Raw genomic sequence first — 21,617 nt, 5'->3', positions numbered from 1 at the left:
AAACCTTCCTGTCCTCCACGGTGCCAGGGTGTAGCTATGCAATGGTAAACAGCTGTTCAGAGATGCGGCAATTCAGTGGTGGGTGATTCCTGTACAAGTTGTGTGTGGAAGTGGGGCAAAGCAAGCCCAGGGACCAAAAGCCCAGATCCTCAGAAATATTTAGGCTTGATTTCAATGGAAGTTCAGAGCCAAAATACCTTTGAGGATCTGGGCCAAAGTGCACAGAACACTGACTGTGCGAATGAGAGAGGCGCTCAGAGCAAAAACTCAAACACCAATGAAATCCAAACACGCAGGCACACTTTTGCAAATAGCCGTTATCCATGTGATGAGCCAAACAGAACGGCTGGATCTGAACATCCTGGGTGCAAATCCAGCTCTGGATCAGAGTTCTGTGGCTTTGGGCAATCCAGGTACTAATACATCCTAAGGCTGTTGCCTGGGCAGAGTTAACCCACCATTTGGGAGCATGAGCAGGGGTTATCAGCTCATTGATACTGTGAGACATTAAGTGGAATACTGATCTAATCCATGCCTCCTTTCTAACTGATACACGCACAGCATTCAGCCCAAAGACCCACTAGCATTGCAGCCACCAGCTATACCCAATCCCTCTTGATCACACGTAGAAGCGAGGGAGAGGATATCCTCCTGCCCTGACTACTCATGTAATGGAGAGATAAGAAAGTCCCCTCTCCCCCAAAAGGCATGGAAGGTAGAGAGTCCTCTGGGCAATTTTATGAGAAATGGAGACTCAGAACCCGCTCCCCGGTGTCAGTAGGCAGATGGGTGGGGAGACCCTCTTTCACGCAGACAAAATCTTCTCCCAGCAACCAGGACGGCGGTGGGATCCATCCTCCCAGCAACCAAGCAACTTACCTTTCCCCATAAATCCCGGCAGATTTATTAGGGAATCCCTCTTTCAGAAGATGGCCAGCGGTGCTGTAAATGGAAGCTGCTTCTGAAGCTAGTCAGCTGGTGTCTCCAAAAGCAAACAACTTTATGAAGATTCAGAATGGTAGTAGGTGTTAATAGGGACAGGGGTTGTTTTATTAACTCTGTTTGCCAGAATGTATTTATTACTGAGCATGATTACAGGGGATGCCTCTCTCACTGCAGGCTGCTACGGAGTTGCTGCTGCTGCCTGCTGGATGGATGGTAGAGAGATTATGTCTAGCCCTTCCCCTTTCCCCCCCTCCCCTGCTCTTTCAGGACCACACTGAGAGTCCCCAAGGGAAGCAGAGGACAGATGGGGAGAAGGCAGGCTCCACCCAGTTCTCCCTCAGTTCATTTCACCAGGAAGCCCCAGGAGCCTAGATGAGAAGCTGCCTCCTGAGTCTCTGATAGCCTGAGGATGCCCTTTTGCAAAAGGGCTGCTGGGTCAATATATGGATATATTCCCTCTACAGGGGAGAGAGAGAGAGAGGGAAGAGACTGCGATTTACTGAGAGCAATAGAGATTCTCCAGGTAATCACTACTTTTAAAATATCCCCAAGTCTCTCTGCTCACCAGTACCTCAGAGGAGAGACCTCAGTTTGAAGCATTCACGCAGAGGAGCACGACACCAGGAAGCAGCCTGTGTCAGGGTGGTGAGTAACTTTGGGGAAGTTGCTTTGGGATTTTTCTTGCCCTGGTGAGTTGGGGAGATTAGTTGCTAATGATCATTACAGATCAAGGGCAAAAAGAGGGCATTGTTCTTTACTGAGGAGTCTACAAATCAGTCCATAAACCAGGAGAATACTTTGCTCTCTGGGTCTGTGCATACTCTAAAGTTTTCTCCGGGTTGGCAAATTTTACCTATGTCCGCTCAGTAATTTGCAATGAACAGCAGTGGATAAATAAGACTACACTTTTATAAAGCACTTTTCATCTTCAAAGCACTTTGCAAACATTAACTAGTTAATCCTCGCAACACCCAGGTGAGGTAGGTAAGGAGGGACTGTAGAAAAAAGGAGGAGGAGGAATTTCAATCTATGTACATTTCAAGTTAAAGCAATTAAGAAGAACTATGCATTCAGCTGATGATGTGTAATTGATCACTGTAACTTAAATAACTATTAAGCAGCTTTGTTTAGCTGGTACATATTTAAGTGTTTATAGAAATAACAGAGGCATGCTACAATCAAATGCTAGCAGATGCAAAGACATCCAGTGATGCAAATGAGCTCCAAAAGGAAGCGACTGATTTGTTCACTTTATGACTTGCAGTCATCCGGCACTCTGCAGTAATTATGAATGAGAATTCATTTTTTGTCTGTGTGTGCGTTACCAGAAAATTAATGACAGTGGATTCACAAGCTGCAGATTTCAAAAAGAGATTCAGGATGACTTTTATGTATACACACACACACTCTTTGTGAATGTCTTAGGGAAATAGCCTGCAATGCCTTTTCTGTCATAATAACCTTTACTGTGTTTCTTTCCCTCTACCCCCATCTTTTGGGTGACAGTTAACCCTGCTCTGATGCCATTTCAGATGTCCCAGTAAGAACTCTCAGAGATGCCTATTCTTTCGGGAGGCAACAACCAAGACTATAGTAATATTAGCTACACTTCTTGTAGTTCCTTGAACAATCTGTTACCTGTCTCTGTTGACACTCCTTCTGTCAAAGGGGTTCACTACCAAAGAGCCAGGAGGATTTACCACCCTGATCCGCTCTGTACAGTCGATGTGAAGAGAGAGATCATAATAAATGTTGGAGGAATCAAATACCTGCTGCCTTGGAGCACTTTAGATGAATTTCCAATGACCCGGCTAAGCAAGCTAAAGTTTTGCAGCAACTACGATGAAATTATTCAGCTGTGCGATGATTACGATGAAGACACCCATGAATTCTTCTTTGACAGGAATCCCAGTGCTTTTGGGATGATCGTCAGCTTTCTAGCAGCAGGGAAGCTGATGCTCTTACGAGACATGTGTGCCTTGTCATTCCAGGAGGAGCTAAGATACTGGGGAATTGAGGAATCCAACCTGGAGAAATGCTGCTTCCGAAAACTGTTTCAAAAACTGCAGGAACTGGCAGCGGCGCACAAGGAGGAGGAGATGGAGAGAAGCAAGGAGACCACATGTGTCTTGGCTGAGAAAACCAAATCTGGACAATATATGAATAAACTCAGGGATATGGTCGAAAATCCCCAGTCAGGACTCCCAGGAAAAGTCTTCGCTTGTCTCTCCATCCTCTTTGTGGCCACCACAGCTATAAGCCTTTGTATTAGCACAATGCCGGACTTAAGAGCCGAAGAAGACAGGGTAAGTAAGTCCCTCTTAACTAGTATTACAACCCTCTATAAACCTATTGCAGTGTTACAAGAAGCAAACCTGTCATTGTTAAATATGCGTCACAGAAAGATACATGATCCTTGGAGAAACTCCTCAGGAAATAATGTCAAAATTTGCCTATTTACATTATTGTTATTATAAATGGAAATAATTTCTGAAACTGACTTTGTGCCAGTTTCAAAGCCATATTCAGTCACAAAGAATGAAACAACGTATTTTACTGCTTGTCGGCCAAAGATACAGAAAAGGCTTTCTGAATGTAATCAAAGAATTAAAATCCTACAACTGCTCATGAATTTAGCAAATACCGAGTGTGCAGCATTTTAATACAGCATCTCCCCCACCTCATCCACTACTTAGGAAAGAATTGCTAGCCAAAGTTATTTCATTTGCTGCTAGCAATGAGTCTCATACACTCAGTCATAGCAGAATTTCATCTACCACATGCTGTAGCCTACCACAGGATCACCCTGGTTACCAGCAATATTTTAATCAGATTTAGTGAAAAGAATATTTTCCCCTGGTATCTTTACTTTTAAAAATAGTAAGCTGTCTTCTGTTGTGATAACTAGATCAACTCTGAGGTATTTTTTACTGTAGGAGACTAGAAATCATTTTTCCAGAACAATATTTTGTTACAATATGATATACAAAAAAACACCTAGAAGTGGATTTTCAAAGCTTGCCTCCAAAATGGACGCACAAGTTTTGTGTCTGTAGTAGCCTGCATTTGAACACACACATTTGCAGGAACACACTTGAAGGGTGGCTGAAAAGTTAACCCATTAAGTACATATATATGCTCTCCAAACACATCTCCCGAAATAATTCAGGGCAAATAAATCAAACTTGTATCATATGTGGGAGAAACTTTCAACGTCTTAAAGATCTGTCATTCTAATAAGAAAAGGGATTTTTAGGGTTAATAACGTCCAAACGAACAGTGGATTCTTCCCCATGCTACATTCTACAAACTGATTTTGAAAATAATAGGATACTTTTCAAAGTGCTGAAGCAAAGGTTAAATTAAACAAACCACATTCACTATTCCCCATTGATGCCATAGGTAAGTTTTTCAATAGTTTATTGTACATGGCTTAATGAAACTATTTCCACATTTATTGCACAATGTGCTGTGTGCATTTTATTGTAATTCACGGAGGCACAGAATGCAATCACATCAAAGATATGTCATGATATCTGATGTCTTTCAATAAAACTAAGGATTGCACAGAAGATTGGGATTTAAAGAGATCATGTCCTGTTCTATATAACCCATTGAGTTTCCACCTACATTTATATGAAAAGGTTGAATTCCTTCAGTAATATCTCTGAGTATCTAATAGCCTCCCAAAGCGATTACATTTTGAAACAAAAACTGTTAGGATGTTTCGGGGCTTCTTCCAAGGAGCAACTTAAATACAGAGCATCTATTTTTATGGCTATAAGCAAAATGAACGTGAAGACTTTTACAGGAAAATTGCTTCCTATTCATTTTGTTTCTAAAAAGAGAATGATGCATATTTTATCTAAAATTCAAAACATAAACAAGAGAGTTCTTGTAAAAGCATTTTAAAACTAAAAATAAGAAACACATAATTGGTGTATCAGATCTAAACTAGATCTAATTTTCTGCATTTTAAAAAATTAACCCTATCTTTAGGAGGCAAGAATTTTGTGCATAGAGGTACAAATGTAGCTGGCAGATAAGATGTAGTAGCCTCATTTCAGCCAGAGTGTTCTATAAAATAGAGCTGTGCTAATGAGCATGGAGATAGTTAGGTTTTTTATGTGTAGTTACTTTAAAAAGTTGGGATTAACATATAAAGAATACAGAATCATAGAATTCTATCCATTCATATCTGAAATGCTTCAGTATTTGAGAAAGAGTCTGCAGGAGAAGTAGGAGTAATGGGGTGAAGTTGAACAACTGGAAACTTACATCGGTATAGCTCCAACTCTCAGGGGGTTGAAAAACCCACACCCCTGAAAAATGTAGCTATACCAACCTAATCTTCGGTGTAGACAGTGCTAGGTCAATGGAAAAATTCTACAGCCTCCTGGAGAGGTGGATTACCTACGCCCATGCAGAACCTCTCCCATCGGCATAATAGTGTCTACATTCAAACACTATAGCATAGACAAGCCCTATGTCTCTATATCAGAAAACTTTTCGTAACAGAAAGGTCTATTAGACTATGTGATAGCATTCTAGGGGCAATGGACAAAGTTGTGAAAATCCCACTGTTTGAATCATTTTAAACTAAACTTGGCAAAGCACTTAAGAATATACTGTGGTGAACTGACCTGGCTTGTGCAGGGATGGACTACATGCCCCAATAAGTATTCTCCGTCTATAATTTCTATGAGTCTGTGAACTAACTCAATTATGCCTAAGTGCTGCAACACCTCAGGTCTCCTTTCCGGGGGCCTCAAAATAGAATCTCAGTTAGCTGCAACTTGGCAAGTAACTCAAAGCAAAGAATGTATTGAAAAAACGTTTCTTATCAGTTGTGGCTGTGACTCATCCACACACAAACTACAATTTTCTTGAATGTATTTGTCATACAAAATTAGTCCCCGAGTGTCCTCGCCTGGGCCATGTTCACCAGCAGCTCCAGATGAGCATTCGGTATGCGAAATTCTTGGTGTTTGGACTGGACACGAAGGTCATGTGATTTGCTTCTATCCAGCAACTACATGAGCACAGTGCTTTGAATCAGGTTTCTGATATTAACCAGCTGCAACATTCATATCCGTATCTGAATTGAGGGCTATTCTGCTCTAGGTTTTGGCTTCAGTTCTGCCCAGGGCTGAAAGGTAAGGGCCAATTCTCCCATGTCCCTAACCCTAGAAGTAGGGTGTATTGCTTCCAAGATACTAGTAAGAAAGATTTTACCTCTGTTGCCACATGTACCTCCCCAGGCTCCTTTCTCTCAACATCCCAACCACACTCCTTATAGTCAGAATTGGCTGGTCTCCAGCACCAGAAGAAGGAAGACAGCAAAAAGAGAAGGGAGACTAATACAAGCGCTACCTGAGACGGAGGGTGGGGCTGTCCCGACACTGCATGCTCTGCAATAACATTCCCTTCTCGCTCTAGCTAAGTATCCCAGGGAAGAGCTGCCTGGGGGGAAGCAGAAGAAAAGCAAACAGAGCAACTTTCCAACAAAGGGAAAGCGAAAACTCGAGCTCTGCTGAGAGAGATGGCAGTCAGCCAAGTAACCAGCATCTGCATCAGGGAAGCCCAGTTGCCATAGTAACAGGGAGGAAAGGAAGGAAGGAAGGTGGCCATTTCTATAGAGGGGAGGATTGTCGTGAAGACACAAATCCAACTTAAAGGCAAATAAGGAAGACAAAATTATGAGGCTGTGTTTCCTGTAACCCCCTTCTGAGACACGGTCAAAACAAATGCCCTCTTTTATTTTGTGGTAGGGCTTGCCCACAAGAACAAGGAATGCCATGTAAATTCCCATGGATATTTCAGGCAATGTTTAGACATCCCAGTTATAGACCCCTTGGAAATGTGAAAGACAGAGAGAAGGACATATAATTTGTATATGCATATTGTAACCCATTGGTTAGGGTTATGAGTCCCCCAGTGTACCCAGACCACAAAGGATACGAGTCTGTAACAACTCCCAGTTACAGAGAACTGGTCCTTTAGCTCAAGCTGTAGAGATACAAGCGTATTGCTCTAGATTTCATCCATGGTGTATTGGGCAAGATGGCATCTGTCACAATTTGTCTTAATTTATAATTAGAAGAAAGAGTCTAAAATGGTCTGATGACAAGTTGGACCATTTGTGAGAAGAGTTAATACAAGTGCACATGCAGGTATGGAAAAGGCACTCATAGGCATGCAAATATGTGTATTTTATATGCACTTTGATCATGCAGGCTTCTGGAAATTTGTCCCATAATGTCATCTATGGGTGTACATAATGAAATAATCCCGGGAAGTTTAACAACAGAGGTGCACAGATGTAGATATGGCACTCCCTTACGAGAGCTGGAAGAGACAGGATTGTGCTTCAGATAAGTAGATGATGAAGAACAGGCAGACCTGAGCCACAAAATCGAGATTCAAAATTTTCCAAGTGTGCAGTGGGTGTTCAGATAAAGGGATTTAGCTTAATCCATTGCAGACAGATAAGGGGTTCAGCTCCAGTTTATAAATCAGACCCAAAGGCCTGAGAGCCAGAAAAGTCACCAAAATGGCCAGTGCACAGCATATAACACTTTCAGCAGGCCGTGGAGTGTGTAGATGACCCACAGATAAAGGAAGTGACCCGAATGGGATCCAACCACTATAGAAGTGCTAGATTAGGGAACGGATCTGCTTTGAAATGGACCATTTATTGACCTTATTGGGAAGGGAAACAAGAACATCAAACAAGACCTATTTGTAGTGTCAGGGTTAGTAACTCCACTGCTCAAGTCTCCTGCCTATAAAAACACTGCACCTTCTTACACTGAGTTAGTCCAGAATACCCAGGCCAGTAACACAGGTCCAATATTTAGGAGGAACAATTAGGCATTAGTAGTTTGCCTTACATTAGTCCAGCCTTAGCTGTGTCCCAAGAGCATTTACAATAGTGCCTTGGCTTCTCACTCGACAGTGGAGGATCATACAGTTGCTCTTCACATCCAATCTAGCGGGCAGTCGATCAGTTCAAATTCTGTGTGCTATCCCATGCATGTTACTCAGGTACACATGCTTTCTAGGGGACCCTTTTCTGTCTTTTTGAAGATTGCAGATACATACAGTAGGACCAAATCCTGTTCACTTTACTCACACAAGTAGTCTGAGTGAATTCAACAGGAATAACTGTAATAGCTAACTCCTTTGGGACGATGGGCATCTCCTCTGGGGTGCTAGATATTTCCAAGGTCAATAGCTGCTGGCACAAATTCTAGGTTCCTGACAATAATGCCTCTGTGTAACAAAACCCCTTAATCTTACACTTGTGAAATCCCTTCTCGGCCCATTGATTTCAGTGACGTTAACTCCAGATGCAGACTGGTGTAACTGAGATTGGAATCTGGCCTTTCATCTCTAAAACAATTTTACAGTTCTACCTCAGTCACACTGATGATGATGATGATACAGACTATGGATGGTCTATGAAACTGTGTATGGAATATTAACATCCTCCTTTAGCAGTATTATTTTAAATTACGGTATCTAGAAGCTGTGACCATGTTTGGAGTGCCATTGTTCTGTGCACTGCACAAACCTACTAAGAGACAGCCACTGCCCTGAAGAGGTGACAATCTACGTGGACAAGAGGCAGGAAGAGAAACAGTGGGGAGAAAGTGATTTGTCCAAGATCAAACAGCAACCAGCTGTGCCCCATTCCTGGGCTTTATCCACTTGACCATGCTGCTTCTCACATTTAAAAAGTGAATTCCACTAAGTTTGCGCCTGGAAATATAATAATGCCTGTCATAGCTACCTCCCCTCCTTCGTATTCTGGGCCCAGAAACAGAAAGGCCAACCTTCAGTTGGCATAAATTAACATCACTCCTTCAAATTCATGATCTTACTTAGGTACTTATATGACCCTCAATGACCACAGTGTCCTCAAAACCTTTAACATATTTATTCTTATACTCTGGAAGGTATGGGCAGTGCTATCATAGTCCCATTGAACAGTGGGGGGCACTGAGTGTTTCCATGCATAAGTGACTTGACCAAGGTTATGTGGGAAGTCTGTAGTAAAGCAGGGGATTGAACCTGAGTCTCTCAAGGTCTATGTACCGGCCTAACCATTGAACCATTCTTCCTCTGTTACTCAGGCCTACATTAGTAAGCACCATGCCTGAAAGTAAGTCTTTGCACACTCAGGACTCAAGATAATAAATTAGTTAATGTAACTTAATAAAGATCATGAATACAATAATATATAAATAAAATAATAGAGTATAAATTAGTTCATGTAAAATAATAAAGTATTCCTTTTCCATTTTAATTTTTCTAATCCCACTAAAAGGCACAGCATATTGTATACAGATGTAAATATAATATCTCAATTTATTTGCTAATGCCTATGTTAATACAAACCCAATATTAACACTATTATTTATTATCTATATTAACTTAATGGATTGGAGCCCTTCTAAAGGACCTGAACCCTGTACTAGTTTCAACAATAGTTTTCAGAAATCTGGATTTTTTTTTCCCAAGCTGAGTGGGGTGGGGGACGATCACAATGCTTTTTAACAGCAGGTGGTCCTGCAAGTCAGGTTATAGCCTTTCTTTCCGTAGGCAGTCAACTTTTCATTTCACTGCATCGTCTCTGTTACCATAAATTCAAGTGCTTGGGTGATCCATAACAGGGAGTTTTCAAGTTCTCCCAGAGTGTTGTTTGATTTAATGGAGCATAGTTTAATTATTCAAATAAGAGCAGCAATGCAGGCACGGTGACTCAGCAGTACCTGCGGCAGAGCAGTCAGATTCCTACTGCTCCAGACTGGGAGAAGAGTCAGAATGGTGCACACACTGAATTTCCAAATTCTGATTTTCAAGGCAAAAGGTCTCGGTTCTCCCCTGCATCTGTGCTCTGCTTGGTGTATGGAGAAGGGGGAGAGGGCCGATGCTGCAGAGGCCCAATCCTAGAATGACCTAGAGCAATTTAGGGGCTGCTATAATTTATGCAATTGATGTATGTGCCCTAAGGGTCCTTACACCACTGAAGGATTGGCAGAGCAGGTTGCAATCCTGGTTCACCTCTTCCCACTCTCAACAAACCTCCTTCTCCTTTGACATGTTCTCCACACACAGGTTGCTGGAACAGCTGGTGCAGGAGCTGATTCTTCCAGCTTTACACTACTGGGGAAGTTCCACTCCACCTGGGGAATACTCTGCTGTAAAGTTATGGCCAGAATCCAGGCCATTGTGCAGAGAAGGGTAGAGAGGTTGGACTGTGACACTGAATCTGGCCCAAGAAGCAAGTTGCCTGGGGAAATGAGGTGACAAGTTCTTATTGTTGCTTACGAGAGTTATACTTCTAAATCCTCCAAATACAGGACTGAATAATTTTCATCTGAGCAGACTATAGGGCTGTGCAAATGAAAACAAGAGCAACCCTGCTAGGATAATGATCAGTGTATGCAAGGAGGCAGAAGGCAGGATCTATTCTACTCTAATAGTCTACATCAACAACACCGTCTGCTCCCATCTGTCAGTATTTTAGTGGACGCTGACCTCAATCCACATAATTGTGTGCAAGGCTGAAGGGAGGAAATGGGCTGTAACTGGCCACATTTGAATCTGCCAAACAAAATCTGCATGTGCCAAGATACGTTTAGCAGATGCTTGCGTTGTGACCCTCCATCACCACACTGCAGTGCTGTGTTGATCTGTTGCAGGGACCATAATCTAGCAGCCCATGTTAACACCACAGGCCGCAAACCAACGCCAACCATTTTCAAACACATTCATCCAATCAGCCTCCCATATGCTCCAGTACAAGTTTGAATTCGGCTACTATGAACAGTCAAACACATGCTCTTCCGGGTTCACGCACCACTGATTTAGTGCTATTTCAAAGCACATGTGGTTGAATGATGGTATTCTGCAGGATACCAATGAATCTTGTGCCTGCTGCGTTTCACAAAACGTGAGACCCTGTAACTCTGACTGTGGAATTCCAACAAACGTATTAACTCAGGTGGGACAGGTCTAATACCTACAGCAGGTGTGTCGGTCCAATTCTTCTCTCTACTCACTGACTTGCTGTGTGACGATGAGCAGGTTGTTTTCCCTGTCTGTAAAACTGGAATAACATTGTTTACCTGAATGGGGTGTTGTGATTAATTCATTCTTTGTAAAGCACTGGAGGCTCGTTGGATTCCAGAGTAATAATATTGTAAATCTTACTCGTAGGTACAATACAGGTCACAGATTCAAAGCCTTGATTAAGTTATTTGTATACATTCTGCTAACACAGGATTTGAATCTCCATTATACACTTCGGAAATGTTTTACTTTCTGTGATGGTGGCTGAGATGTTGAAATAATCCACACACCAGCAGATGCTACCAAAATACTCTACAAGTAATGGTATAACCTGGCCCATCTAGTCTGAAAATATACGCCTGGTCAGGTTTGAATTGCTTAAACCGACTAAAAACATGGTCACTGAGATGAACAAAATTTAGTGGCTAATGGAAAAAAGGGAGAGGTGGGAAAATAATATAGAGAGATTTGCTGTTCTTATACTTCAGAAAATCCCCCATTTAATTCACTTGACAGTCTGGTGTGTTTGATGGCCCAAGACAATTTACGCACCACAGAAATCATTTCTACATGATGCAGATTGTTGCCAACAAATATCCAAGTAGAAACAATCATTTCTAGTGCACATAACCCATCCTATCACTTCCACGGGTGATCGTAGCTTTACATTCCTGGTATAATGGTAATAGTCAGTGTATCTCCACCCATCCTCAAATCAAGACTAAGCCCCTGTCTCTGTGAATGGCTTTTTGTTACTTGTCATTTTTTTAGGTAGAGAATATTCATATACAATTTTTTGTATGGTTGGTTTGGTTGGGTTTTTTAGGATCATGATCTAAATAAGAAACATATCTACCCCAAATGTAGAATGTGAAGAGGGATCATATCCCTCTTCAGAAAAGAGACAAATTGAATCTAATTGATCTATTTCTAAGTCTCCTATCACCATGATATGCAAGTGCCTACCATCCTGATACCTAAATTCTGCCATAGTTACCCAATGTAATTCCACTGACTTCCATTGGGATCCATGGAGGCTAAAGAGAACAAGATCTGTTTGAATTGATATTAAAAAGGCCGAAATTATGATGACATCAAGTCCACAGGTTAATCTGAAACCCTTTTTCAAATCTAGGGAAAATGTCCTTTGTACTAAAGTCTGACATGACCGTCAACTGCTAATAGTCTAGACAGATTCCCCAGATCACAATCCCCAGATTAGATCATAAAAGATAACATAGGGTTTTGATGGTTTTTATTATGCTGTTTGTATTTGCTTCAATGTTTATAGAAAAACATTTTACAATCAATAGGGGTAAAGGGTAAATGTTAATACCTTCTGCTGGGGTAAATCTTAAGCAGTAGGGAGTTAATTGGCTAATGAGAAGGTAATGATTCACAAGGGATTTTACAAAGCATGCTTTGAACATAGGTATCTCACAATGCAACAAAGTAGGCTGCAGATGTTCTTCAGAGGAACAGAGAAAAATGTGATGCTGAAAGTGTGATCACAGCTTTGTCTCTCTCATCCATTCATCCACAAATTATTCTGTAAAAATGAATTATTTCCTAGGCTAGCAACGTATAGATACACACCATGTTTGATCAGAAAGCAAAAGTTGGATGGACTACTTATAGACTCCCCAAATGGAATTCCGTTCACCTTCATGACCACTGCTGCAATTTCTGATGTCTCAAAATATTGTTTGCGTGTGGTAAGATGTATATCTCTTGTTAAATGAGACAGTCCAGCATAATTCTTAGATCCAGTCTTGTTTATTACTGTGGATGCCATTAACGACTAACTAATGTCGCCGTGAGCCTAGAGAACACTGGCTGAGAAATTTGTCTTATTTATTTTGTCTTGCAAGTGGCACATATCACCCCACTTCATTAAGCATGAAAACTATTAATGATTACAAGGATCTTTTATAAATCTGCCTCTGATTTGAGGCCCTTCACTCAGCTGAAGTCCATTATCAATACTCATTTTCTATCCTGACCCGGAATAAACTGCTTAGGTAAACTGACATGGTGGTGCGCTCTATGTCCTTTTGAACAGACCAGGTTCATTGTAACTACAGTTGCAGTAAAACCACTTACCAGAGTAGCAAAGTTTTCCTGTAGCAATTAAACTCCAAACACTGTTCCCTCACAGATAAACCCAACTGCACCAATTAAGTTTTCATAAGGTGTGAACATAATTAAAAGGTGGAATATCACACCACCGAGGCAACAAAACTGCTCTAGGCAGTGTTCAAAATTAGATCACTGTATTTTTATGCTGAAGAGGTTGTGCGTCTGAAGGCCAGAGCAGTATGGGATAGAAAGAGAAGAGAACATGTGTAATGAACATAAAAATACTGTCAGCAACCCTTACAGCTAATTAAAGCCTCAGTAAAGAATCAGAGAAACATAGACAAAGGGATCATCATCGGACTTTTAGAGACCATCAGGAGTTCTTAGCACTTCCCCTCCAACTTAAAGTATCTGAGACTGAGGGCGAAAATAGAGTGCCAAAGATCTTGTCCGTCTGTCTCTTCTTGTATAACATCATGCAACAATTCCTTTATGGGGTGGAAGGTTATAATAAAATTGAAGATGCCTCCAACCAAACTTTATAGACATAGGAAAATTCAACCACTTATGTAGTGTAGTTGGACTTTCAGAAAGCTTTTGACAAGTTCCCTAACCAAAGGCTCTTAAATCAGCTGTCATGGGATAAGAGGGAAGGTCCTTTCATAGATCAGTAAGTGGTTAAAAGATAGTAAGCGAAGGGTAGAAATAAATGGCCAGCTTTCACAATGGTGAGAGGTAAATAGCGGGGTTCCACAAGGATCTGTACTGGGACTTGTACAGTTCAACAAATTCATAAATGATTGGGAAAAAGGGATAGTCAGGTGGCAAAATCTGCAGACAATACAAAATTACTCAAGACAGTTAAATCCAAAGCTGATTGCGAAGAGTTACAAAGGGATCTCACTAAACTGTGTGACTGAGCAACAAAATGGCAGATGAAAGTCAATGTTGATAAGTGCAAATAAATGCACATTAGAAAACATAAGGCCAACTATACGTACATAATGATAGGATCTAAATTAGCTGTTACCACTCAAGAAAGAGATTTTATAGTCATAGTGGATAGAAAACACTCTGAAAACACTCTGAAAACACCTGCTCAATGTGCAGTAGCACTCAAAAAAGCTAACAGAATGTTAGGAACCATGAGGAAAAGGATAGATAAAACAGAAAATATCATAATGTCATTATAAAAATTAATGGTACGTCCACACCTTGAATACTGCATGCAGTTCGGGCTGCCACATCTCAAAGAAAGATATATTAGAATCAGAAAAGGTGCAGATAAGGGCAACAAAATGATTAGGGGTATGGAAATGCTTCCATGTGAGCAGAGATTAAAAAAACTGGGAACATTCATCTTAGAAAAGAGAAGACTAAGGAGGGATATGATAGAGGTCTGTAAAATAATGAAAGGTATAGAATAAGGGAATAAGGAAGTGTTATTTACCCCTTCACATAACACAAGAACTAAGGGTCACCCAAATAAATTAATAGGCAGCTGGTTTAAAATAAACAAAAGGAAGTACTTCTTCACACAATGCACAGTCAACCTGTGGAACTTCTTGCCAAGGGATGTTGTGAAGGCCAAAAATACAAGTGGGTTAAAAAAAGATTAGATAAGTTCATGGAGGATAGGTCCATAGGAGGCTATTAGATGAGATGGTCAAGGACACAACTCCATACTCTGGGTGTCTATAAACCTCCATCTGCCAGAATCTGGAACTGGGATGACAGGGGATGGATCGCTCGATAAATTGCCGTTCTGTTCATTCCCTCTCAAGAATCTGATGCTGGTGACTGTCTAAAGACAGAATACTGGATTAGATGGACCATTGGACTGATCCAGTATGGCTGATCTTGTGTTCTTAAGAAAAGTTTTGAATAAAAATGTAGGCCAGGGGAAAAACCACTAGCCAGGAAAGAAAAACACTGCTCTCACCAGCAGAAGAATTTCAGTCTTTTCTCAGGCCTCTCAACCACTCCGAACAGTGGGCTAGACACCTTTCCAGTTTCTTAACCTTTTTGCCATCACCACTTTCTCACCTTTATAGCCCCACCCTGATCACCCATGTGATAGGCAAGGATCTGGGATTAACCTCTTATGTACTAGTGCTTGTGGAACATATTTCTACCTTGTTTCAAACTGAGACAGAAAAATGGATGGCCCTGATAAATAATGCGACTAGTGAAATCCTCAGTTCTTTAACATAAAGAAGCTCTGCAGAGAATGATAATTTCATGTGGAATTAGGAGACTGCTTCTTACATTACACGCACGTTCTGCTGCACAAATTTTTGTCATACCGGTTAGACCAGTATTCAATTTAGTCCAGTAGCCCATCTTCAACCAGGCCAGTACTGGATGCTTCAGAGGAATGTGTAAGAAACCCTGCGGGGGGCAGTTATGGAACAACCTGCCCAGAGAAAAAATTTCTTCCCAGCCCCCATTAGCTAGAGTTTGGTTTATGGCCTGAAGCAGGAGAGTTTAGATCCCTTCCAAAACGCTGGTTTATTATTTTAGTATTTTCTATTATAACTCCAGCTCTCCTTATCTAGAGGAATATTCATTAACAATACATATTGGAAGTACCTCTATTTTTTTAAACTTTGTTTCAACAGTTCCCTACACAGCACAGGGGAAATTAGGTATTTATCATCATTTCCCTTGTCCCGTACTACCAAACAATTGACGTTTTACATAATCTATGCTATGGCAGACTCGTATCTGTTCGCATTTTATCATTCTATAGTGCAGGACCATTGGGATGTGCCATTTTCCATGTTCTCTGCATTACAATAATAAGCAGAATATGAGATGTTTTGAGAAAGTCACTGGGAGGAGCGGAAATTGGCTTTGATACTTAATTCCAATTTCTTTTCCTCTGACATTTGATGCTTTAGAATTTAGACATGAGAGGCTCAAAAATAGGACTGTCATCAACTAAACACTAGAAAGATTGATGGTAGGGAGGAATATTATATACAAAATATAATATATATATATTACCTAATATACGAAAATAGTCCTAATATATAAAACACACATATGGAGGCCCGGGTGAAAATATTTTCCCATTGAAGTCAATGGGAGTGTTTTATTGACTTCACTAGTACCAGGGTTTTGTCCTGTGTTTCTAGATAGCTAGCTTGACAGATTTTATTTTCAGGAAGCATATAATGTGTATGTATTTTAATATTTGTATGTATTTGTCTAGAAGTGTTTTTTTGTCAGATATACTATATAAATTGGCTAAATAAATAAACAATACATCTTTTATTCCAATAGACTGAAGCAGAGAAGGAGTGCTTCCATCACAGTGATGGAGACTGTGGAATTATTATTATTTTATATTATTTGTATATTATTTGTTTGTTCTGTTCAACAGAAAGGGCTGCAGATTGAACAATACACACAGGATTTCTCAAATATTCATTGCAAGAACCTTAGAAATAGAAGAAAAGTGTTCTGAGAAAGTAGAGCCCTCACACATAAATTTTATGTCAGTGGTCTCAGATAAGTAGCAGTGGGAATAAAAAGCAGAGGAAGATTTCCTAGTATGTCCAAGTAGAATGTTCTTTTCCTTTGAAATTGGTAATAGTGAATTTGGGAAGATGATCGCTCATTCAGCTTTCAAAGGAAAGAAGCAGAGGTTAGTTAACTCCTCTGAAGGGCAGGGGGAGGAGGGTAGCAAAAGGTGTGGGGTGAAATAAAAGAATCAATTCTGAAGAAATTATATCTGAAAATGTCACCTCTCAATTCAAGAGATATCTTAGACCATTTTGTTTTATGGCTAAAATTCTTGGCAAAAAGACTTTTCTTTTCCTGTAGTTTCCCGGTAGGGGAGCCTCAGAAAGGCTGAGGGGCCCGACAGAGAGGTGTGAGATCCCAAAATAAGCACGCTGCTGGAAGTTTTTATTGTATCTTAGGTAATATTCTTCCATCTGGCACATAAACCCAAATGTGCAAAGCTAAAGGAAGTAGCTCATGTACTTGTAAATCAGCCCAGTTAACAAAAAATTTAAAATCATGCCTGAAAATAATGAATAATTCACACAGTCAAATCACTGGAGTGACCACAGGCAGGCAGAGTACAGGCTGTGCTGAAAGAATAATTTACATCTTGGAAAAAGAGAACTCTGCATCCTGTGACTGCTGATTATAAGCAATTCTATCAAGCCAAGTCAGCAACTCTCCAAACATAATGCGCAGCCCATTGAAGTCCATGGCACTGACTTCAATGGGGCTAAAATCTGATCCTCTATGAATAAAACAAAAGGGTGCAGATTCCTCATTATCTTTTGAGGTGCTTGCTTTCAAAACTAAATCCTGAAGCTAAAGATAAAACCCAAACGGCTTGTTCTAGAGCCAGGCAGCAGGACACCTCCTCCAAGGGCAATCTCATAGCAGGCCGCGCAGGGGAGGAGCGTCCTGAGATCTTACTCTCACTAAGTTTCCAGCCACACGGTTAGTTCCTGAGTATGTTGCTGCCCACTCTGGCCAGGCTGTCCCCCGAAGACACAGGCTAACATGCTTGCACCTCCCACAACAGCTCTCTGGGATTGGAGGCCTGAGGCCCAAGGAAGGCTCAATGCCTCCTGTTTCTCACTGGCCCCCAGAAGAAGCATGCCTCTCTGCAGATGGCCCTCCCGCCTCGCCTTGATCTTTTAGGGAGTTGTCTTTGAGCACAGGGCGTGTGGTTGTGGCTGGCCCCCGTGCAGCAGGTGCAAAGGAAAATAAGAGTCTGAATAAGACTCTGAACAGCGGATTTTTCAGTGCTCATTTTCAAGCCTCTTAAAAACATTAGCTGAAGTTATTGCTCCCCATCACCCCCTCGCTGCTCCCTTGGGTCCGTAATTACAGCCTCCCTGGCAATCTAATTAGTGTAATCCCAGCATGAACTTTCAATTGATGGTGACAGCAGTATCTCACTAACCCATTTCTCCTGTTCTCATTTATGGAACCATTCAGGATTTATGGGGAAGGAACAGAATTCTTCTCCCTCCCAAAGAACTGCACAGCTAATGCATTTGAGATGCTTTCCTTCTAAATATCTATTCAGTGAGGGAAAATGTATGGGGCCTGCTTCAAAAACTCATTGCTGACTTCAGTGGCTTTGGACCAGGCCTATAACACATCAGAACATGTGTTCCTAAGAGTTACAGTATCCTCGTGTGGAAATATGCAGGTGCCTGTGTCTTTTGAGTCTTTGTCACAGTGGTAGTTTTCCAGTGGTTTATTCACAATATATAAACAAACATTTCAGTGCTGGTCAAACACTAAGAGCAGGTTTCATATGAATTTAAAATGCTACACCTTGGGATAGTAATATATTTATCTATGGGACAGGTGGAGCATATTTTAAGGCAAGAGTAAATGAGGGGTAATAGTGAGCATGAGAGAGAGTGATACAGGCCCAGATCCTCAAAGATATTTTAGGCACCTAACTTCCATTGAAATCAATGGGAGTTAGGCACCTAAATACATCGGAGGATCTGAGCCACACTGATTATTATCCAGTTTAGTTTCAATTTGCTATGGCCCAGTGAGTTCTTTCTAATTACATAGACACTGGTGGGCCAGAAGTCCATGGAATTATGCTGATTTACACCAGCTGAGGCTCTGATGGCCTGTATCCAATATGACCACTGGATAGTTCTCTGATCACCTGGATATTGCCTGGCTGACCCAGTGTTTGGCTTTCTTAACACTTCGATGAAGTGTCCGATATAGTTTCTCATGAATGTTTATTCATTTCCTAAATGGCTGAGGGGATGGGGAAGGCAAGTTGTGTTTGTCTCTTGCCTTGAGGTCGGGCAGGCCATTGACAGTAACATTTTTAGGCTCAGTCCGGGACAAAAGAAATAGTGAGTCCATCACAGCCCAGGGAAGCTGACATTTGTACAACTGTCTTGATGTAGTGTCTCAGAAAGTAGTACTGGTATCGTGTGGCCTCAAGCCTAGGACAGAAGCCTCCTAGGTATGTTGCACCTGAGGGATGAGTGTTTTTTTTTTTAATCTTCCTTTTGACTTCAATGTTCATAGCACACTCGCATACACAGAAAGAAAAGATGTGGTTTATAATAGGACACAACTAGGGACAAGGTCTAAATGACCTAGAAGGTCTTTTCCTTCTCTGAACTGTTTTCCTTCATTACATCAAACTACCCACTGTCAGTGCAATCTCCATGCTTTTAATAGTACATCATAGGCAGAGCAGAAAGAGATCCAGAACATTCATAAAATAGTCCCGCACTTGGGATTAAATCCACCTCCATGCAGACTTTTGCACCATATAAATCTGAATTATTTTCTATTTTCAAGATTTAAGTGAGACTTAAATAGTCCATAGGCCTTATGCTGAGCTTTGCACAAAAGATGAATTTCATTCATATGCACTTATAAAGGTAATAAAATTAAAATAAATCAATCAGTTCACTCCAATAGCTTTTTAACAGGATGTAACATGGCTGCTATAGAAGTAGCTATTTGCTGGGTTTGTTTTTCCCAGTACTAGTACATTCAGGAAGATGCACATTTCTGCTTCTTTAATGATTTCTGATGTCAGTTCAGAGACTGCTCATTTATTTGACCTTCTGTTTGTTTTGCGCCAGGGTGAATGTTCTCAGAAGTGCTATTACATCTTTGTCATCGAGACCATCTGCGTGGCGTGGTTCTCGCTGGAGCTCTGCCTCCGATTCATTCAGGCGAAGAGCAAGTGTCAGTTCTTCAAGGGGCCCCTAAATATCATTGATTTCTTGGCTATTTCACCCTATTACGTTTCCCTCATAGTGGTAGATGAAGAGCCAAGCGAGGAGGCCGAGAGGCCCAGCAGCAACTCGTATTTGGAGAAGATCGGACTGGTGCTACGAGTCTTACGTGCCTTGAGGATCTTGTATGTAATGCGCCTTGCCAGGCACTCCTTAGGCCTGCAGACTTTGGGGCTCACGGTTCGAAAGTGCACCCGAGAATTTGGCCTGCTTTTGCTCTTCTTGTGTGTAGCTGTCACCCTGTTTTCTCCCCTGGTCTACCTGGCTGAGAATGAATCTGGGAAGGTCCTTGAATTTACAAGCATTCCTGCCTCATACTGGTGGGCTATCATCTCAATGACCACGGTGGGATATGGAGACATGGTACCAAGAAGTGTCCCGGGGCAGATGGTGGCTCTGAGTAGCATCCTCAGTGGCATTCTAATTATGGCTTTCCCAGCAACCTCAATATTCCACACCTTCTCCCATTCCTATTCAGAGTTGAGAAAACAACATGAAAGATTACAGTCCCGACTAAACAGGATAAAAAACACCAATCACCCTGGTGAAATTGATACCTTCAATGAGACAGACAGTTTGATTTCGGAGGCGCCAATGTCACCAATTAAGTACATTTACACAGGAAACTAAGCCTTGTTGCAAAACATCTCTGAGTACATGAATAAAACGAAGCAACAACATGGGCGACTTACTATTTGCAATGCAATTGCCGAAATGGGTGTAATAAATTGGCCAAGCCAAATGGAGTCTTACAACACATCACTATGGAGTTAATGGCTTTAAGGAAGTCAAGGGTCAGGGGTTTTTCCAACAACAGATATTTATTATTCACTACCATTCACTTCTTATTGATAAAACTAATGATAAAGCCCAGCTTTGTCTATACCAGTTAGATATCCTGATATCCCTAACACTGAATGAGTAACAAGCATAAATAACAATTATTTCTTTTGTTTGCCTTTGAGTTTCCAATGTTCTTTGCAATTAACAACTGGCATTAAGCATTAGAATGGATTCTTGCAGGGCTCTGCATCATTGCCCTTTTTAAGGTGCTCATCAACTAGCATATAGAAGGGTCCTTGATACAGATAAATATCTATCTCCAAAGGCACCAACGAGCTTAAGTAAAAGTACAATCTGTGAAAGCTTTTAAATCTTGTTCAGCAATCAAATGATCTATCTATAAGTAAAGAATTGCACTGCTACTGTAAATGACTTACATAGTCCTATAGAAGACTATGCGTGAAATGCAATTTCAGTCTGCCCTCTGTAAACATTTCATGCTAGATACAAAAAGTTTTCAGACTGTTTTCTTACATCTACTTGACTCAGATAATGATGAAAGAATAAAAACAGCTTAGTGACTAAAAGAAAGGAATCGATGTTATCCTGTTTATTGGATTGTGATGGTGTGTCACCATGTAAGAAAGGTTAAAAATAAATATAGCAGACTTGGTAACACTCTCTAAATATTCAAAGGGCATAAATATCAAACAGTGAAATGAATTATTTGGGGCGGGACAGTGATGGGATTAAACCAGGGAAGGGTATAGGTTGAATATCAGGAAACATTTCCTGAAACGTGTTTGGTTTGGTTTCTACAGGAAATCGTGGAGCGCAAGTCACTCGGGACATTTAGAGCCAGACAGGTCAAGACACTAGACAATGTACTAGTCCACAATGTTACCCCATGGGGTAGGCTAGACGGCCTAGAGAGTTTTTTTGCAGTTCTAACTTCTTAGA

The 21,617-nt window shown here is 41.0% G+C and overlaps 1 protein-coding gene across 1 annotated transcript; it reads left to right on the top strand.

The window, feature by feature from the left end:
* The first annotated feature begins 1,561 nt into the window (after window positions 1-1,561).
* KCNG4 (potassium voltage-gated channel modifier subfamily G member 4) lies at window positions 1,562-20,504 on the top strand. The gene is made up of 3 exons (XM_067539958.1): window positions 1,562-1,590; window positions 2,452-3,251; window positions 19,719-20,504. The coding sequence occupies exons 2-3, from the start codon at window positions 2,502-2,504 to the stop codon at window positions 20,502-20,504; spliced, it is 1,536 nt and encodes a 511-aa protein (XP_067396059.1). The 5' UTR covers window positions 1,562-1,590; window positions 2,452-2,501.
* Window positions 20,505-21,617: the final 1,113 nt, after the last annotated feature.

The sequence above is a fragment of the Emydura macquarii genome, unplaced genomic scaffold (assembly GCF_026122565.2).
Source record: "Emydura macquarii macquarii isolate MOO-44397 ecotype Brisbane River unplaced genomic scaffold, CSIRO-AGI_Emac_v2 contig_561, whole genome shotgun sequence".
NCBI lineage: Eukaryota > Metazoa > Chordata > Testudines > Chelidae > Emydura > Emydura macquarii.
The sequence above is the reverse complement of the archived record's forward strand: the minus strand, read 5'-3'. Positions and strand labels throughout refer to the sequence as shown.